A 19,860-nucleotide genomic window follows, 5' to 3' on the forward strand; every position below is an offset into this window, starting at 1 on the left:
ATATTAGGATTTGTCAATTTTCAAGTATACCCGATACCCGATCGGGTATTGCCCAAAAATTTAATTTTATCTTAAATTTTTAAGTGACTTTAGGGTTTAGGATACCCTTAACAGAATTAGACTTTGTCTCTTCTCTCATAGTCTCACCTCGCATGCTGCACAGACTCATCGTCTCTCTTACTCTCACGCCACCGCCGCCACTATAAAATTTGCGGATATTTTGCTTTTAATAACTCACAAATTTATGATAGATTTTGATTCCTCAATCATGGGTTAACAGCGTATATAGCAAAAGATTGATATTCACCGATAAGTAGCAATGAACAAATGTCGCTGGTAATAAATTACTAACAATATTGCAGCGGATTGATATTCACTAGTAAGTAGCAACAGACGAATGTTGTTGGTAATAAATTACCAACGGAATTACAACGGACTAATTTGCACCGCTAAGTAGCAACAAACAAATGTCATTACCAACGGAATTAGTGAAGAATCCCCTTTACCAATATGAGCTCCCCATCCTTGCCTCTCAAAAATAAAGGATTTCAACCAAGGCCAGCAATGGAAAACAGTAGTAATTTTCATATATAAGTATAAATCAATGGTAAATTAGTTGTATATGTAGAATGGATGAAATAAAGCAAAGAAACAAAATAGTAGTAGTACATTTTAGTACGTAGAAAATGAAGATTTACCTGTTACATACTCAAGAATTGAATCCAAGCAAACAATACCAGCGGAAACTACAGAGTAGCCTCCCCTCCATCTAAATTTCCACTAACTATTTCATAATTAGTCATTGAGCCTCCCCATACCCCAACTAAAGCTCTTTCAACAGCCTGAATGACAAATAGCAAGTGAAATTCAGATGATTTCGTAACATACGCACTAAATGATATTGTCAATCTTTCTTGACCAAGAATATTGGGAATTCACTTGACCAGCCAGCTTGGGAAGCTAACTTTGCTTGTTTTCCTCGTAAACAGATGCACTTTCCAATGGCCTTCTGGTGCAAGACGATAAGCTTGATGTAGAGATCCAATCCTCTTTTTGTGTGGGCATTCCTAACAGATACAGCAGAGTTAATTGAATGTTGATACTGGTTTTCAGTAACCATCAGCAACGCACGAGATGCGTAATCCAAAAATGAGAAAAGTGCAGCTCTAGCTTCGAAAGCGGCATCCTCGGGGAATGCATGGCAAAGGAAATAAGCAAAGTGATTGACTCCCATTCATATTATCTTTGCTAGAAGCTACAGCTAAAATCTGAAGAGCCTTTCGCAATCGAAATATCTGATAAGAATTGAGGGACCCTGTTTGGCTGTGCTCGCCCTAACAAGCTCCCAACCAGAATCCTGAAAAATAAATCATCAAACATAATAGAAAATGTGAAGCAAGCCCATCACAAAAATAAATCATCAACATAGTAGAAACGCCCAGTTGAATATGCCAAAACTTCCTATTTAACAAATACAGCAGTACATTGTAATACAATTATTAGATTTTGTCTACTGAGAAATGAGAGATTATCACAACCATTAAAAATCTCTGCAAGTGGAGAGAGTAATCCCAGCAAGTTTTGAGGCATTTCTGGCATCCATCATCTTCCTAACTCTCTCAGAATCTCCAAACCTACCTGCTGCGGAGAAGATGTTTGACATAAGCACATAATCCCCGCCGTATCTCCAATCGATCTCCATTATCCTCCTCGTCACTCTCTCCCCCATCTCAACGTCGCCATGGAAGCTGCACGCACCCAAAAGCGTCCTCCACACCACAACATTACCCGTCTCATCCATGGTGACGCCTAGGGCTATCTTCTCCGCCTCCTCCAATCTCCCCGCCCTCCCCAACATGTCGATCAAAGCTCCGTAATGCTTGATTTCGGGCATAATCCCATAATCAACAACCATTTTCCTGTAGTACTCGAGCCCCTCGGCCACCAATCTGCCGTGACTGCAACCGCTCATCACACTAAGAAACGTGATCGAGTTAGGCACGACGCCCTTGCTCTCCATCTTCTTGTAGCAATCAGAAGCTTCTCCAGCCATTCCATGCATTGCAAAAGCAGATATCACTGAAGTCCAAGAAACCAAATTCTTCCTCTCATCATTGACTTCCTCGAATATCCGCCACGCGCTTCCTATGCTACCGCTCCTCGAGTATGCATCAATCAGGCAATTCACAACCCGAACATCCAACATATTTAGTCCACTTTTCTCTCCGTAGCCATGAATCATCCGGCAAAACTCAAGCGACCCGACGTTCCATATGGATGGGAAAACTGCGAGGAGAGTCACCTCCGTGGGCCGGATCCTTTCGTCCGCAACCATCATCCGAAACAAATGTAAGGCCTCGTGAAAGCGGTTCGCACGGGTGTACACGTCGGTTCTTCTCTGGCATGGCGTCAAAAATAGCCCTTGCAGCCGCAATCTCATCCCATTTAAGAAACCCGGTCAGCAAAACATTCCAAGTCACCATATTCCTGTCAGGCATTCCATCAAACACCTTATTTGCCTCAATCAAATACCTAGAATCAGCATACATATTCACCAACGCGGTCTGCACATGGACATTGCTATCAAACCCTGCTTTAGTGCTCAGGGATTGGAGCTGGCTCCCACATCTGTTCTCTTCATATTTGCGCATGCTTTGATGAAATAGGAGTAGGTGATACTATCGAAGGGAAACGGGCTCCTTTGATTGCTGAGATGTTTGAAAAGAGAAAGAGCATCTTGTGGGAATCTACTGAGTGCGTAGTCCTTGATCATGGAGTTCCAAAGAACGAGAAGACTAATTATGTTGCTGAAGAGTGGCTTTGTGAGGAGAAGGTGGCAGTGGATTTACTGAATGCCGCGGCGGCGACGGCTGTTCTTGTGGAGCAGGGAGAGAAGATTGTTGTACTGGTTTTGCCTACTCGACATTTTATCGAACACTTGGAGGCCATAATTCTCTATGATCTCATGCCTGAAAATAAAAAGGCACAAAATCAAGCCCTTTGGTTTTAGGATTGAGCAGCTATATCAACAAATATTCAGCTGAAAATATATCAAATTCATTTTCAAAGGAAGTTATCAATTAACCTCTAACTTAAAACTTATGTTCGTTAAATATTTTTTAAATTTCTCATCCTATTTTCGCCAAGTTCAACTAGACATATTAAGCATTCTCGATCCAAAACACTAAGTTACATATTTTGACTAATGTTGATTAATTCTGTTCTTTATCTTACACAATTAACTAAATTAATACTAACAAATAACCACATGCATCAAATAATCTCAGAAGAATTACCGGTAAACAAAAATCAAGGGGAATCTGCAGCTACCAAATCACTATAAAGATGACCATCTATGTCTGGAACAAATCCCTTTTCCATCATTTCCTCCTTAATCAGATCATAAGTAATCCTGTTTGGTATCAATCCTTTCTCCAGCATCTCATTAAGAAATCTATTCGCCTCTTCAAGCTTCCCGCTTTGCGAAAAACCCTTAATCAGCACGTTAAATGTCACAACGTTTGGCCGCTTCCCTTCTTTCTCCATTCTTTTCTTCACACCCAAAGCTGCCTTCAGGCTTCCCTGCTTGCAGTAGCCATCCATCAAAGTATTGTACGTAACATGACTCGGATTCAGACCCCTTTTACACATTTCATCCACTAACCTAACTGCCTTCCTGGTTTCACCGCTCTTGCACATTGTGTCTATCCTAATATTATAAGTAACTATATCATATTTCAACCCCTTCTCCTCCATCTCACTCAAAAGCTTATGCCCTGCTTCCATCTCTCCATCACGATAATAAGCACCGACCAAGCAATTGTACGTTGATACATTGGGAGAAACCTTGTTGTCCAACATAAGATTGAATATAGCTACTGCTTCTTCCAATTCACCCACTCTGCAGTACGCATTTATCAAAGCGTTGAATATCATTACGTTCAATGCAATCCCTTGGCTGATGATAGTATCAAACAAGTCCCTGGCTTCCTTCAACATATTATTCTTCGAATATCCATTGATTAATGTGCAATGAGTAACAATGTTTGGCTCCACACCTACTGTCACCATCTCATCCCTTAAACTCAATGCCTCATCGACTTTTCCATCACCACAGAGGCCATTAATCAACGAGTTAAATGTGAGCACACTTGGTCTCACACCCTGGTCTTTCATTTCCTTGATAATCATTACACCGGCACCCACATTACCATCCTTGCAAAATCCGTCAATAAGAATGTTATACGTGATTACACTCGGAAAAATCCCCTTCTCCACCATATTCTTCAACAGTGCATCAGCTTTGTACAGTCTCCCCTCACCGCCCCTCTTGCAGTAGCCATCGATCAAAGTGTTGTAAGTAACCACATTGGGTGCCACACCATGAATACTCATGTCCTCCACGACATCACGCGCCTTGTTCAACTTTCCAGCCTTGCAAAGCCCACAAACTACCGTGTTAAACGTGATCACATCCATCCAAATCCTCCTCCTAACCATCTCCTTATAAGCAAACTCCACATTTCCAGTCCTACCATCTTTCACCAGCATAGCCAACAGCAAATTACACAAACGCACAGACAGCTTAAACCCATAATCCCCAGCCCGCATGAAACCCTCAAATGCTAAATCAACCTTCCCATTGCTCACAAGAGCCGATATCAGCATATCAAATACAACTATATTTGCACACACATTATCACTGACAATCAATAGGGAGTGACAAAACGTGGAAATTGAAAGGGTTTCTGCTTGTTTCAGAAACGTGTGGAGTAAAGACCGAAGCTTGGGGTACTTCTTCTCATTCACTAGCAAGATAAAGAGTCTTACGTGATCCTCAATAGAGAAGGCGGCCTCGCATCTCTTCTGTGACCATTTGAAGAAGGATACAACGAGGTCGGTGTCGAAATTATCGAATTGGAAGAGCTGGCGTAAGAAATCCGCAGGAGTGGAGGATTGTATGATTGGTTTGAGCTCCGTCCACTTTTGGCGGGAGATGGTGGATGCAATTCGGGACTGGAAATTCGGATCAGCGAGTGTATGAAGGAAGAGACATGGCTGTGAGCGGAAGCGGAACATCGAAGCGGGTACAAATATCGATTATGCTAGGGCTTAGATATAACGATCACTTGCAGCTCTTATGAGCATTTGGCCTTGGGCGGTGAGGGCAGAAAGTTATCCAATTAAATACATTCTTTCGATCTTTACCAACCATAACAACATCCTCTCTTTATGAAGGGTTCATGGTGAAAACCTCTTGCCAATTATGGAGCTGCAACAAACACCAAAAACAGACTTAGTATAAGAATATATTACTTCAACTACATCAATTGTATGCACGTAGTTTTACTTTTACAAGAAGAGATGGAAATCAGTAAAGAATAACTGAAAATATTCAAGCCAATAACACCCAAGTATCTCAGCAGCAAGTAAATTAACAAAACGTACTAAATTTAACCCCACTCTCTGCACAAATAACATAATCCCTCAGAAAGAATGTGATATAAGCATAGATAATCAAACCTATACCCTAACTTCCATCCAGCAACTGAACACCAAATAATCCTTAGGCAGCAACACGCAAAATACCTAAAAAAAATCAGAAACAGACCATGTGGATATATATATATATATATATATATATATATATATATATATATATATATATATATATATATATATATATATATAGATATCAATGACTACAGAACATAGACTGAGCCCGATTTTTGGGGGAATGCAATTGAGAAATTGAAAACCTATATTAAATTGGAAACGTGCGGCAGAGGAAGCCAAGCGGGCAGCCATGATGAATTAGGAAAGGAATTGGGGGTGGGGGTGATAGGTTTTTGTAGGGGAAGGGAAGAAGTGAGTTGGTAGGTAGATAGGCTTTTCGTGTAATTGTACGATAACTGATACTTAAGCAGAAGCATTACAACACAATAATGTTGAGTTTTGCAGAATCACAATGAATGAATTAAAAGAGCATTGCAGAGTCACTGATATTCAATTGGGATTGGGTTTAATGGTGTTTTAGCTGCTATATTTGGTGTTGGCACTGCCTTTACAGAATACAAACACAATGAATTACAACTTCAATAAACACACTAATTTTGAAAGACGAAGTATAAAACAGCCACACCACATTCAAAAGAAATTTGTATACAAAACAGCTAAAATGGAACACAAAATTTTACCTTCAAGTGGGCGTGCAGGTGGTCGGCGTCGGAGAGGGCGGGCACTGGCCTGGTCGAGTAGTGGACTACCAGACGCCAGGCGGCGGCGTGAGAGACAGAGGGTGACTGTGTGAGAGAAATGTGTAAATCCTTATCGGGTGTTCACAATGGCCTGCACGAGCTCAAGCCAAAAAACTTGGCCAAGGCCAAGAAAACCCAGGGCCATAAAAAAACTTGTCTACCCTAAACTGAACAAGTTCAAGCCACAAATTAATTATTTTTTTTCATTCTTAGTATATTTTAATTTTAACTAGAATAAAAATTGTTAGACTATAATAATTATTAAAAAAAGCATAATTTAAGAAAAAAAAATTAAAACCAAATCTTCCTTGTACTATAGAAAGGAAAAAATTATACAACTAAAATTATCGAGATAAATTGAAAAGAGTAGAGATTGGAATGGAGTAAAAAAAATTGAGAAAAATGAGTATATTTATAAGAAATAAATAAGAAAATAAAAAAAATAAGAAAATAAAAAAAAAAATCGAAACTTGGGCTGAGCCGCGGCTCTCGGCCGCCACAATAGGGCGCTGCGGCTCGCGCCCAAGAGCTTCGGCCAGGCCGACTGCTCGGCGCGCCCATGGGCTACCCCCCCCCCGGGGGCTCTGCATGTCCTCCACTATAGGGAGCCGCAGCCCGGCCAAGCCCCTACCCGCCGCGGCTCCCTATTGTGGACACTCGTATTTATATCTATCTATACATAAGGGGAGTTTTGGAGATATTTACAAGAATGTTATTTTAAATTTAAAATTATAATTTAATTAAAACTAATTATTTTAATTAACAAAAAATAACTTCCACAGTTATTGCGTATTAAATACACACATCTCATCCCAAACGTTTACAATATTTAAATTTAAAGGTTCAGTTTATATGTCATGCATAAATTTGAGAATTTGATGAAGAAGTATATAAACTTATTATTTCGATTGTTTTAGCAAACAAATAAATAGTACATCTATTCTTTTAATTGTTTGAATAAAAGGAAAAAAAAGTAAATTCATTATTTTAAAGAAGTAAAAGGCTATAGAACTTTTAATTGTTTGAATAAAATAAAACATGAAAAAGTAAACAAACTGTATTAACAAAACAAAATAGAAAAAGATTTGAAATAAGTAAAATGATATAGAAACTTTAATTTTTAGAATAAAAGAATTGAGAAATAAAAGAGCAAGTGCGATGTATTCCCATTTCTAATTCCCCTCTTCTTATTTCCCACCCCTAGTCACGGTTGCCCGGCTTTGCTATCCTTAGCAAAGTGCGGTCGTGACAATATAAAAGTTTGATCAAAGATTTGGAAAGGAAAAAGAGAGTTTATGAGACCGTGAAGGAACAAGATATGTGTAGATGATTAATTTGCCTACAACAGTTCCACTAGACATAAGATTGATAAGGAGCATGAATCGTTATTTGTTATTAACTACTCCCTCCGTCCCTCATAATTCGTCATCATTTGACCCGGCACGAGTTTTAAGAAATGTAATAGAAAGTGGGTTAAAAAAGTTGGTGGCATATGAGTCCTACTTTTATATATTAGTTTTATAATAAAATGTGAGCGTGAATGGATTAATGGAATTTAGGGTGCACTACCAAAATGACAAAAGTGAAAGGTTGACAAATTTTCAGGGACAAACGTAAACGGAAATATGTGACAAATTTTCAGGGATGGATGAAGTATTTTTTAGAATTTGCACTAGTGCTCAATATTATTAAATTTTGGTCTTATGATTAATTAACAAGTATTTGTGTATCTATTGTTAGTTTTACCATGAAAAATGTATTATTTTTTGAAAATATTATCGTAATAGGTTGAGTAAATAATAAAATAAATAAAATCAAAATCTCTATAAAAATATAGTGGCGGATTCATTCCTGCCACTAAATAGCATTGCTCGTTAGTGGCGGAATTTCAATGGAGAATACTAATTCTGCCACTAATAATGGGGCCCCAAATCCGCCACTATTTCAAAATTTTAGTGGCGGAAATTCTCTAGCGGATTGTTTTCCGTGGCTAATCCGCCACTATATTTCTGTGGCGGAAAATTTTATGCCACTGATATTTTAGCGGCGAATATATTGCCGCGGTTCTGTTCCGCCACTAACTCCTTTATTCGTGGCTACTTGGTGTTCTTATTTACCGTGGAATTATATGAGACTGCAATTGTTTCTCAATTTTAGATTACACTCAAGCAACTCTAAAATGGAATAAATATTAGTACTCCATCCGTCTCATGCTACGCGCACTTTTCACTTTGACAGCATAAATTTGAACATGATTAATAAGTGTAATTAAATTAAAATTTTAAGTGAAATAAAACAACACTTGATAAAGGAAATGAGAACTAACTCTAATATCTTACTTAAATACCATAATATTTATCTAAAATAGAAACAGTGCAAATAGTTTGGGACATATCGAAAATAAAATGTGCAAGTAGCATGGGACGGAGAGAGTATTATTTAATAATCTTAAATTAATTTTTACTGAAACTTATGAAAATAACAAAAATAAAAAAAAATATTTAATTATAAATTTACGAAAAGAACAAGACATAAAATACAAATTTCCCACTTGTTAACATTAAAGTTTACTAAATTATAAGAATACTACTCATAACAAAAGTAAACATATGAAAACTAAACAAAGTTACTTTATACTTTAAAATAATGTCATATATAAATTAATGTCATATATAAATTAATTTTGTCTCTGATATTTGTTCTATACTTCAATTGTATGAATAATGCATCGCACGAGTCATACTGGTTAACATACATTTACATAGTGAATGATTATCTGAAAAGAGGCTATTTCCCATTCAGGCCGGCCCATTATCCAAATTAGCCCATATTTAACGGGCCGAAATGTAAGTGAAAGATGGGCCACGTGTTTGCTTCGAGTCCAAACTCTCTCAGATGTTGAAACTTGACATTTAAACAAATCCAGGAAATCTCTACAGCAGTTTCATCATCTTCCAAACTCAACAAAAAATCTAGGTCTGATTGTTCAGCACCAGTTCTGCTTCCAAAGCTTCGGATTGTATTTCCGGCAGTTCTGCTCGCTGCTTTTGGGTAGAATCCCCGCAGTTTTCCGGCCAGGTATTTACTACATCAGTCGATTATTTCGAGTTTTTCATCGAGATTTAACTGCTGTATATGATCTTCTAATTCCGTATACTTTTGGATCTATTGGTTTGATTTTGTTGAACACTACATGCATCCGTTTGCATAAAATTGGTCAATCTTGAAGTTTGTGATTTGCAAAATTGGTTTGGTTAATCAATCTACTAGCTGTTGTATGTATACTATTTTCATAATCTAAGAATTTTAGGTTTTTTGGTTATGCATATGACTCGCCATTTGGATTATCTGTTACTTGATCTTGGTTTATTGAAAACAAAAATTTAAGTGATGTTTTGTATTGGATTGAAGAATTGCAGTTCGAAGTTAGAAGCTAAATATGGCTGCGGCTGAAGAGAATAGTGCGCTGTTCCCAATTTTTGTGTTGACGATGATTGCACTGCCTCTAGTGCCTTATACCTTTGTCAATTTATACCTCACCTTCAGAAAAAAGAGCCAGAACATTAATTGCCGATGTTCAGTTTGCTTCCACTCCGGGAAGTATCGGAAATCCATATTTAGGCGTGTAAGCATCTAACCTGACTACGCCTCCTCCCAATGCTGTTGATACAGTGTCAGTTGATCCCGTGTAATGTAATTTTATGTCGTATACTTAACCTCTTCTGGTCCTGTCACATTTCAGATTTCAAACTTTTCGACTTATAGCAACTTGACGGTTTTGTTGCTCTGGGTGGTGGTTGTGCTTTTGAGTTTCTACATCAAACATATTAACACTGAGGTACATTCTGTTTCTTACTGTTCTACCCTCCATCAAAGTAGTAGGAGTAATTATTAATGACATATCTGAACTGTAAGATCTTTGAGGGGCTGTGAGCATATTTATTGAATAAGCAACAAGAAGGGGATCAAAATATGTATTGAAAAACAATCCAGCTTGTTAACAACATTTGGTGTTTTTTCTTTAATGTTCTTTGACTCTATAACATATCTATTCAGAATCTAATGGATCTTCATTTTGCAGATCCAGATATTTGAGCCATTCAGCATACTTGGATTAGAACCTGGAGTGTCAGAACCAGAAATAAAGAAGGCCTATAGGAAACTTTCCATTTTGTACCATCCTGATAAAAATCCAGACCCAGGTTGAAGGTGTTTAATGACTGCAATTTATGATTACTGTTTAATGTATAACCAAGATGGAAACTGGCTGTGTCCTTGTTCCAGTTGCTTACTGTATTTTAATCCTTCTTGTGCAGAGGCTAACAAGTATTTTATCGATTATATATCCAAGGCTTATCAGGCTCTGACTGATCCTATATCCCGGGAAAACTTTGAGAAGTACGGGCATCCTGATGGCAGGCAGGTAATTATATATACATAGACCTTTTATTTGGCATCATCACCTTTTCTGACAGTTTTGCATGAGAAATCAGCTCAGTGGTTTTCCTTTCTGTAGGGCCTTCAAATGGGAATTGCTCTTCCTCAGTTCCTTTTGAACATCGATGGAGCATCTGGTGGAATTTTGCTTCTAGGAATTGTAGGAGTTTGTATCATTTTACCCCTGACAATAGCCGTCATATACTTGTCAAGGTCATCAAAATATACGGGGAATTATGTCATGCATCACACGATGTATGCTTATTACCACTTTATGAAGCCTTCATTAGCTCCGAGGTAAATAACCGTTTGCTGCATTCAGTATTCTACCTCTGACACTACATGTTTACATTGCTGTGATGCCATGTTTTTATAACTTGGTTGTATCTATTAGACACATGGACCTAAATATGGTACTCCCTCCATCCCACTATAGTAGAGGCATTTCATTTTGAGCACTCTTTTTGAAAAAATGATAATAAATACTCCCTCCGTCCCTGAAAATTTGTTACTTATTTTCATTTTCGTCCATCCCTAAAAATTTGTCACCTTTCACTTTTACCATTTTTGGCAGGGGGCCCCACATTCCACTAACTCATTCCCATTTCCCACTCACACTTTATTATAAAACTAATATATAAAAGTAGGACACACATGCCACTAACTTTTTCAACCCACTTTCTATTACATTTCTTTAAACTCGTGCCGGGTCAAATGGGAACAAATTATTAGGGACCGAGAGAGTAGTTAAAGTGGAGAGAGAGTAAAGGAAGAGAGTTAATTATGTAGAGAAGAGTTATTTGGAATGATTAGGATTTTCGAATCAATTTGTACCAGTTTGGAGTGATGAGCGTGTAATACAATGTAGGGTTATAGCATATTTTGCTGTTTATATCTTTGCAATGATCCGGTGACAAATTAGTGTGTATCTAATAACTGTACAGCAAGGTGATGGAAGTTTTCATTAGAGCTGCTGAATACATGGAGATCCCAGTTCGTCGAACGGATGAAGAATCACTGCAGAAGTTATTTGTGTTGGTCAGGAGTGAGCTAAATCTGGACCTTAGAAATATCCGACAAGAACAAGCTAAATTTTGGAAACAGCATCCTGCTTTAGTAAAGGTAATGAATTATCTGTTGAGAAGTGCATTGATATATCATATACAGTTCCCTTCTAAAAGTGTATGTTTTGATGTTCACAGACTGAGTTATTGATTCAAGCACACCTGACCCGTGAAACCGCAGAATTATCTCCACATCTGCAGCGAGATTTTAAGAAAATGCTTGCCCTTGCACCTCGTCTTCTTGAAGAGTTGATTAAGGTATCAGCAGTATATCATCAGCTTTATTGTAGCCGTTTAGTTTGTAGCTTTTATGGGTATTTGATAGAGGAGTCTGATTATATTAAAAATGATTTGTGATTTTACACGATATTTTTTGTTTAGGACAACTATCCAGATGGCCTCCTGAAAGATAATCACATTTTTTTTTCATTTTGCTACTTTGTTTTAAGTAATATGTGTGGTTGAAAATAGAGATATATTCCACCCATTTTTATTTACTACTATTTATATAACACTTCATGAATCAGTTTCTTGATACAAATCTTTGTTCCACCTTTATCTAAAGAATTTATATGGAACAACTGTCCTTATGTTCCTTTATGCTGTTGCACTGATGCTTCTCAACTTGCCTGGTTATTCTGAGGTGACTTCACAAATCATATGATACACAGATGACTAAATAGAAATTATCTTCCTATACAGATGGCAATCATACCACGAACCCAACAAGGACATGGATGGCTGAGACCTGCAATTGGAGTGATTGAGCTATCCCAGAGTATGATCCAGGTACTTCCAGAGTTCCAAAGTGTTATATAGTGACTTACTGTCCTACTTATTTGCTGTATAAATGGTACCTTTTTAACCAGCAATTGATTTGGGTTCATATACTTCCGGTTATTTGCATCTTTTTAGCTCATGCCATTTAGGGAGATATCCTCTTTCTATTGAACGAGAAATTGGTCATCTTTTCTCTGATTATTTTGCCATACCCTCTCATTCTGAGAATAAATCAATTCTAGTTTGCATTGGATAGATTAAATCAATCCCCACTCTGTTAGATCAGAATGAAACTGGAATTTGTCCCATTAGACTCATTATTCTTGTATCATGAACATAAAATTCAAAAATTTCATAAACAGGGAAGCGTTTGACTGGTAGCTTTTTACCTAATCCTGTAAAGTAGAAGTCCTTAGAGACAATAGTTAACGAGCTTTGCTGCAACCTTCTGGAAAAATATGAAATAGCTGTCTTCTTCAGCATTTCTGAACTGTATTGATTCCTTTTTATGTTTTGTCAGTTTTTTCTTACTTCTTTGAAAGATCTACAACTTCATTGGAACTAAAGTGACAGTGTACGTGTTCTTTATGCAGGCAGTCCCCCTTAGTGCAAGAAGAGCAACTGGGGGTTCAAGTGAAGGTTATGGTCCATTTCTCCAGCTGCCACATTTTACCGAAACAGTGGTCAAAAAGATTGCCAGAAAGGTCTCTCTCTCTCTCTCTCTCCCTCTCCCTCTTACCCCTCTCTGCTTTTTGTGTAAATATTTGAGTGTCCCAATGTCAAAATACTAAAGTGTGCATGTTGGTTTTGCAATTACATAGTTGAAGTTGCCGACACCTTGGTTCTATGGCCATAACCTATTTGTGGAAAGTACTGAGGCTCAGTGCATAGTTTTCTTGTTTTTTAACCAAATCTCTCAATGGCCTCCTAAAACTTTTTTTGGCAGTGTTGGAAAATCTTTCATTGTATACTCTGTTATGGGTATTGACTTCCTAAATCCTTGTCTTTGTTTAGAAAGTTCGCTCATTCCAAGATCTTCGTGAAATGAAACAACAAGAGCGTGCAGAGCTGTTGACTCAGGTTGCTGGCTTTTCTGATGCTGAAGCCCAAGATGTGGATATTGTCCTTGAGATGATGCCTTCCATTTCAATTGATTTAACATGTGAAACGGAAGGTGAGGAGGGAATACAAGAGGGTGACATTGTGACCATGCAAGCTTGGATTACTCTTCGGCGATGGAATGACTCAATTCGTGCCTTCCCACATGCTCCCTACTTCCCCTATGAAAAAGAGGAGAATTTTTGGTTACTGCTTGCAGACGCATCGTCAAATGATGTATGGATGTCTCAAAAGGTTAATTTCATGGATGAGGCGACAGCAATAATTGCCGCGTCTAAAGCAATTCAAGAGTTGAAGGAAGGGTCTGGTGCTAGTGCAAAGGAAATTAAGACAGCAGTAAAAGAAGCAATCGATAGAGTGAAATCGGGTTCGAGGCTGGTGATGGCCAAGTTCCAGGCCCCTTCAGAAGGAAATTACAACCTGACCTCCTACTGCTTGTGTGATGCATGGATAGGTTGCGATGCAAAGTCCAATGTTAAGCTCAAGGTATTGAAACGAACTCGTGCTGGCACGAGGAACATCGTTTCTACAGATGAAGTGCCATCATTAGAGGATGGAGCTGAAGACGAAGACGAGGAAGGCGACGATGATTATGATGATGATTACGAGAGTGAGTACAGCGAAGATGACGAGGATGTAAGGGGCCAAGATCCTAAAGGAGCTGTGGCAAATGGCTCGGTACATGATGATGCGAAGGGTTCGAGTTCTGATGATGGTTCAGAAAGTGATGAAAATTAAGCTTTTGTACTGTCGATTATCCTTTTGTTACTGAAGAGTGTCACATTAAAATGACTAGATAACAAAGCTATTTGTTCCACTTCTCAATACTGGTAATTGGTTTTCGCCATTTTTGGGAGGGAAAATAGAACTAGTTAACGTAGTTATAGAGATGGAATTTGAGTTTAAGGATTTCTATCAAGTGCCGTATATTTCCTCATAACGTTACATAGCATAATTTCTTACAAGCTTATAATTAAATAACTTCGGTAACTTGAGCGCTTTTTTTTATAATTATTTTGAGCTCCATAGTTTCTTGTCACCTACAATCAAAGTTTTAGGTCAGGTACATTCTACTTTGGGTTGGTTATACAATTGAGTTTCTTGTTTTGGGAAGCTCTTTTTTTAAAATCCAAGTTTATGAGAGTCGCATGACCTTCTTGTGTCTCGATTTATAGAAAGAGGTATGATGAGGCTTTTATGCGTCTTTCCTAGAAGCACATGAGACTCATGTGTCTTGGACTGGACTTATATATATTCGGCAATTTAGAAGTGTTAGGGTAAGACACATGAAGCTCATGCGTCTTTTATTAAAGAGAGACACATGAGTCTCAGAAACTTGGATATAAAAAGGTAAGTTAACTTCTCTATATGGCTGTCTTGATCCTCAACAACGAATCTTAAGAATGTTCCCACACTTAAGGTATGAGCACCAAACAAAAGGTTTAATTTAAATTTGGATTATTTTTTTGCTTCTGTTGATTAATTTGACATTTCTGTTTTTTTGATGTGGAGAGGTCATTTATAAAGATGTGGAGAGGTCATTTATAAAATCAAACTGGCATTCATCATTCACGATATGCATCTATAATGTGTTTAATGCTATGTTACAAAATTTTCTTTTATTGTTGAACTTGAATGTGGTGACAATGTTATCCAATGTACACAAATATAAAACATGTATATATTGAGTACTGCTCCTATATGGTTTAAGCAGGGGATGAAAAAAAGTCTTTGTACACAACCTATACCATAAATAAAACATGTTCACAACCAAACAAGGAGAAGAAATGTTTTCAATGGTATTCAACCAAACATTCACAAGTCACAAGTTGAATAATTTTCTTTCCATGAATTCTTGAAAAGCATCCAATCAAACCTTTCTCATGTTTTCTAAACCATCTTACCAAACAGTATTTTTCTTTTTGGAGGGGACTGAGAGAATGTGCAAGTACTCGAACTTTCGGGTTCGGCCCAACTCAACTCGAGATGGGACATGCAGTAGCAGCGACCGGCAAACTACTAGTTCAACCGACACAGTAGTATCCAGTGCATGCATTTCTCCGCATGGGACGGTCTGATGGATCAAGATGCGCATCACCTGCACCGGACTTGTTTCAGACGAGCATCTTCTTACTATTTCTAGAACAACTCGAATTCCAGATGTTCTTCACCGGCACTACAGTTGACAAACTTCGTCCCCTTGTCATGAGGGGGCGCCATTTGCTGATTCCAAACATCGTGAAACTCGGGGATTTGGGGCGGAATGGCGCAGCGAATCAGCGCCCAGTTCAAGCCCTCGAAGAACGGGTGCCTCTTGATCTCAGCAGCTCCGGTTTCCGTACCCAGCCTATGCTCTGCTTCCTTCACCAAAAGCCTGCGGATGAGATCCCTGGCCTGAAAACTAATAATAGGGGAATCGGGAAACCTCAGCGGCTGTAGAACCACGTTGGCCAGCGTCTCCTCGTTTCCAGCACCTTTAAACGGAGTCTTCCCGTAGAGAAGCTCGTACAGAAGAACACCAAATGTCCACCAATCAACAGCACTGCCATGACTCTCGCCTTTGATGATCTCTGGAGCCAAATACTCGTGTGTGCCAACAAAGGAGTTGGACCGTGCCTCTGTTGGCTCGGCTACAAGCTGAGGCATCAACTTAGCATGAGCTGCAGCATCAGCTTTTAGCTTCCTCGCTCCAGCATTGCTGGGAAATAGCCCAGCAGGGGTAAAGCACGAGACTTGACATGAAGGTCCATTACAGAAGGGATCGATGCAGTTGGATCCTGCACAAGGACCAGAAGCTCGAGGTGGCTCCATCCCCAGCGCTGAAGATTTAACGAGCATCGGGTTGACAGAACATCTAAGTGACAGGTCAAAATCTGTCAGCATGATGTGACCATCCTCACGAACAAGAATGTTTTCAGGCTTGAGATCTCGGTACACAATACCAAGCATGTGTAGATATTCGAGAGCAAGCAGGACCTCAGCAACATAAAATCTGTAAGGACAAAACGTTGGAAGAAAATGATTAACGAGATAGCAATATTTAACGAACAACCAGTCATATTTTCAAGTTCCTGAGCAATCTCTTTACAGCAGAAGCTCTAGTTGTACTTGTCTATATTTTGTTTGCTAGTGCCATCAACTATGTTGCTTTTCAGGCATCATCCTCTCATATTGATTCATATACAAATAAATGAGGAAAAATAAAGAGTAATTTCATAGTGGATTATAGACATATGATTGAGGACAATACAAGAAGAGTTGAAATATTATAATGCTTTATATGTAAATATATGAGGACAATACAAGAAGAGTTGAAATATTAATGCACGGCACATTTCATAGTGGATTATAGACATATGATTGAGGAGAAAACAAGAACAGTTCACACATTTCATTGCACAATGCAGAGCATAATACTGAATTCCATACCTTGCCTCTTGCTCTGGGAAATATCGGCCAGGCTGCCTCTGTCGAAGTACATGTAAATCTCCCCCCGGAGAGAACTCCATGACCAAGCATGATAAATTGTCTGATGTAAATTGTGCATAAAGTGTAGGAAGAAACGGATGATCAAGCATTTTTAAAATTTCTCTTTCTGTTTGAGCCCTGGGCATCTTCTTCCTTCTTGCCAAGAACTCGTTATCCATAACCTTTATTGCAAATGGGCAGTTTGTTCCTATCAGCTCAGCAAGATAAACAGTGCCTATATCCCCGGATCCAAGTTTTTTCAGCAAATTAAAGTGACTCAGCCCAAGGAAACCGAATTGTTTCATTATACGGTTAATTGCTCCCCATCTCATGTCCTTCGACATGTGTGGCCTGTTTCCATAAATCGACCCACTTATAATACCGCTCTCTTCACTGAGGCTAGTGGTGCTACTACTCAAATCACATATGCTGCTCGAGCTTTGGGAGATGTCCCCTTTCTCATTCAGTTTCATGTTTCTGTTTGTTTTATTAACTGTAGTAGCCCTATTCTCCCAGCTAGAAGGAATTGAATCTGATTTGCTTGCCACCAATGCCGTGTGGTTCCCACCACCTGTAAAAGATTCAGTAGTAGTAGCTGCCAGAGGATTGTCACTGGAACCCACATTTGTATCCTTTAAAGCACATTGACACCTCTGACAGATTAATTGTCCAGAACCACGGTCCAAGCTACTATTTACTTCATCAGATGATTTTGAACTACCCTCAGCCGATGCAGCTACTTTCTTTGATTTCATTATGATGAGATTCTTGTTCCTCGCGCCTGTGCTCACATTATGAGGGGTGATTTTAGCCAATCTAACGTCTTTATTGCTTCTCGCTGCACCTAACAAAGGTGCAGTCTGTAACTTTGATTTTCGTCTCAATCTAGGTCCTGCCCTCTTTACCACTTTTAAGGAAGAGGCAGAATTCTTAATTGGACCACTTGCTACATTTTTTTGGCCATCATGAGAGTTATGATGAGGCACAACTGACAATAAATTATGTTTTTCTTCAATTGTATGAGCAATTTCCACCTGTGTATCAACTTCTGAAGCTTGCGCAATTTCCTTACAAACAGGAGACAACTTTGATTCCTCGAGTACTGAAGTAGAAGGAATTTGGGAAGAAGAAAGGGCACTCTGATTAGGCTGCTTACTGGAATTACATTTGACATTTTCTTCATTCGTGATAGATTTTTCAACGTCATATCCATCACAATCAGCTACTTGATGGCCAGGTTCAATAGATATGCTTAATATACTCTTCATATCTTGTTTAATGCTACGACCAGGAGAAGAACTGGAACTTTGAACAGGTGAACTCTTGCAGGAACGATGGCTCCAAGTCAAACTCCTAGAAGAAAATGAGATACTTTCTTGAGTCGGAGAGCATCCAGATCCACCAGCCTCAGTTACAACAGACCTGAACAAGTTTGTGTGCTTTCCAGCTTCCGAAATCCTAGGAGAAGCAGATGTCATTGACAGTCGTTTTATTGCAGCCGTCTCTGCTGCCTGAGAAATGCAAAGACCCCTGAGTGCCTGCTTCAGCGAAACTGGTTCTGAAAATCCAGTTCCCGGAGAGTTAGAACCAGGAGACCTCATTGACCTCTTTGAACCGTTCCTCCACGACTCTGACTCTGACAGATCTAAACTCTTGGATGTTCTCACGTTAACAGCTTCGAACAGCTTATTGATATCATCCTCTACGCATCTGCTATAGCATTTTTTCAGCACGGGCTGTGCTTGTGGCCTCTGAGCTGTACTAAACTCATTCTTCGACTCAATTGTTTCACAAAGAGCACGTGAAGAGCCCATTTCAACGTCTTGCTATGTGACTAATCACACGAATCTAAACCCACAACCACTGAAGCCTACAGAAGAATCATAACAGTGTATTCATTGTGACCAAATCCTGGCTATAATATAAAGGTTGCAAGAATTACACAAACTCCAATTCTCTTACAGCTTCACCAGCACCTTAATCCCTGATTCAATATTCAAAATCTTGATCAGGAGTTTGCACCAGCAATTAACATAACTGAACGTTTCAAAACATAAAGATGAATGTTTCAAAATGCATCTGAACACATGAACTTAAAAAATAAGCGACAATGAGTTGAAGATTTTGACTGGCTCTGTAAAGAGAAGCAAAGAAAGCTTATAGCATTTGCTCTAAAGTCATTATCTTTTACATTGATTTATGCACAATTCAGTTACAAATCAACAAATACAAGCAGTAACTAGTCAATCAAACAGTAGGGAAATCATGAATATCCAGCAAAGCAATAAAAACTGGACCATCTCCCATTTCACTTATCCATGGGAATCCAAATTGGTATAGAAAAAACAAGAAAGTTTCAAATTAGCTAATGGTTTTAGACAAAAACTAAGGCACATTATGAGCTCAAGTAAAATCTCTGGAAGCAGAAGAAAATCAAGTTTTAAAAAACGATCTTTTTGAAATAATGGGGAAGAAAGAGCAGAGATATATCATAAATGAAGAGATGAGCGGTAAGAATGTGGCACCTGAAGCAACCATAGATCTACTCCCAGCCGGTAAAATACAACGTAATAATCCAATTGATTTGTTACTTTTTGAATAAGGAAAAGGAACACCCTAAAGAAAGTGGAGGCCGGCAACAGGAATGGAGGGAGATAGATGACATAACACTACTGTCTCTTTCACATGAATCTGTCTCTATCTCCACTCAATTGTAGAGACTATTTTGTACTCCC

The 19,860-nt window shown here is 38.7% G+C and overlaps 3 protein-coding genes and 1 pseudogene across 5 annotated transcripts; 1 reads left to right on the top strand and 3 right to left on the bottom strand.

The window, feature by feature from the left end:
• Window positions 1-680: 680 nt before the first annotated feature.
• LOC121799061 lies at window positions 681-2,926 on the bottom strand (annotated as a pseudogene).
• Window positions 1,405-6,376, bottom strand: LOC121799060 (pentatricopeptide repeat-containing protein At1g09820-like). The gene is made up of 3 exons (XM_042198381.1): window positions 6,198-6,376; window positions 3,297-5,272; window positions 1,405-2,969 (listed from the first exon to the last, which is right to left on the bottom strand). The coding sequence occupies exon 2, from the start codon at window positions 5,077-5,079 to the stop codon at window positions 3,310-3,312; it is 1,770 nt and encodes a 589-aa protein (XP_042054315.1). The 5' UTR covers window positions 5,080-5,272; window positions 6,198-6,376; the 3' UTR covers window positions 1,405-2,969; window positions 3,297-3,309.
• Window positions 6,377-9,188: 2,812 nt separating this feature from the next.
• Window positions 9,189-14,482, top strand: LOC121799062 (dnaJ protein ERDJ2-like). 2 transcript variants are annotated; one of them, XM_042198383.1, is made up of 11 exons: window positions 9,189-9,335; window positions 9,669-9,882; window positions 10,000-10,095; window positions 10,339-10,459; window positions 10,574-10,680; window positions 10,774-10,991; window positions 11,639-11,816; window positions 11,897-12,016; window positions 12,461-12,547; window positions 13,132-13,242; window positions 13,553-14,482. In XM_042198383.1, exons 2-11 carry the CDS (start codon window positions 9,697-9,699, stop codon window positions 14,393-14,395), a joined length of 2,067 nt encoding a protein of 688 aa, XP_042054317.1. In that variant the 5' UTR covers window positions 9,189-9,335; window positions 9,669-9,696; the 3' UTR covers window positions 14,396-14,482. The 2 variants fall into 2 exon arrangements, with proteins under 2 accessions (XP_042054317.1, XP_042054318.1); XM_042198384.1 differs by having other exon boundaries at window positions 9,193-9,335; window positions 9,677-9,882.
• A 905-nt stretch (window positions 14,483-15,387) lies between these two features.
• LOC121799063 (protein kinase G11A-like) lies at window positions 15,388-19,794 on the bottom strand. Of its 2 annotated transcripts, XM_042198385.1 has the most exons (3): window positions 19,651-19,794; window positions 17,087-19,109; window positions 15,388-16,649 (listed from the first exon to the last, which is right to left on the bottom strand). In XM_042198385.1, exons 2-3 carry the CDS (start codon window positions 18,937-18,939, stop codon window positions 15,797-15,799), a joined length of 2,706 nt encoding a protein of 901 aa, XP_042054319.1. In that variant the 5' UTR covers window positions 18,940-19,109; window positions 19,651-19,794; the 3' UTR covers window positions 15,388-15,796. The 2 variants fall into 2 exon arrangements, with proteins under 2 accessions (XP_042054319.1, XP_042054320.1); XM_042198386.1 differs by lacking the exon at window positions 19,651-19,794 and having other exon boundaries at window positions 17,087-19,621.
• Window positions 19,795-19,860: the final 66 nt, after the last annotated feature.

The sequence above is a fragment of the Salvia splendens genome, chromosome 4, assembly GCF_004379255.2.
Source record: "Salvia splendens isolate huo1 chromosome 4, SspV2, whole genome shotgun sequence".
Taxonomy (NCBI): domain Eukaryota; kingdom Viridiplantae; phylum Streptophyta; class Magnoliopsida; order Lamiales; family Lamiaceae; genus Salvia; species Salvia splendens.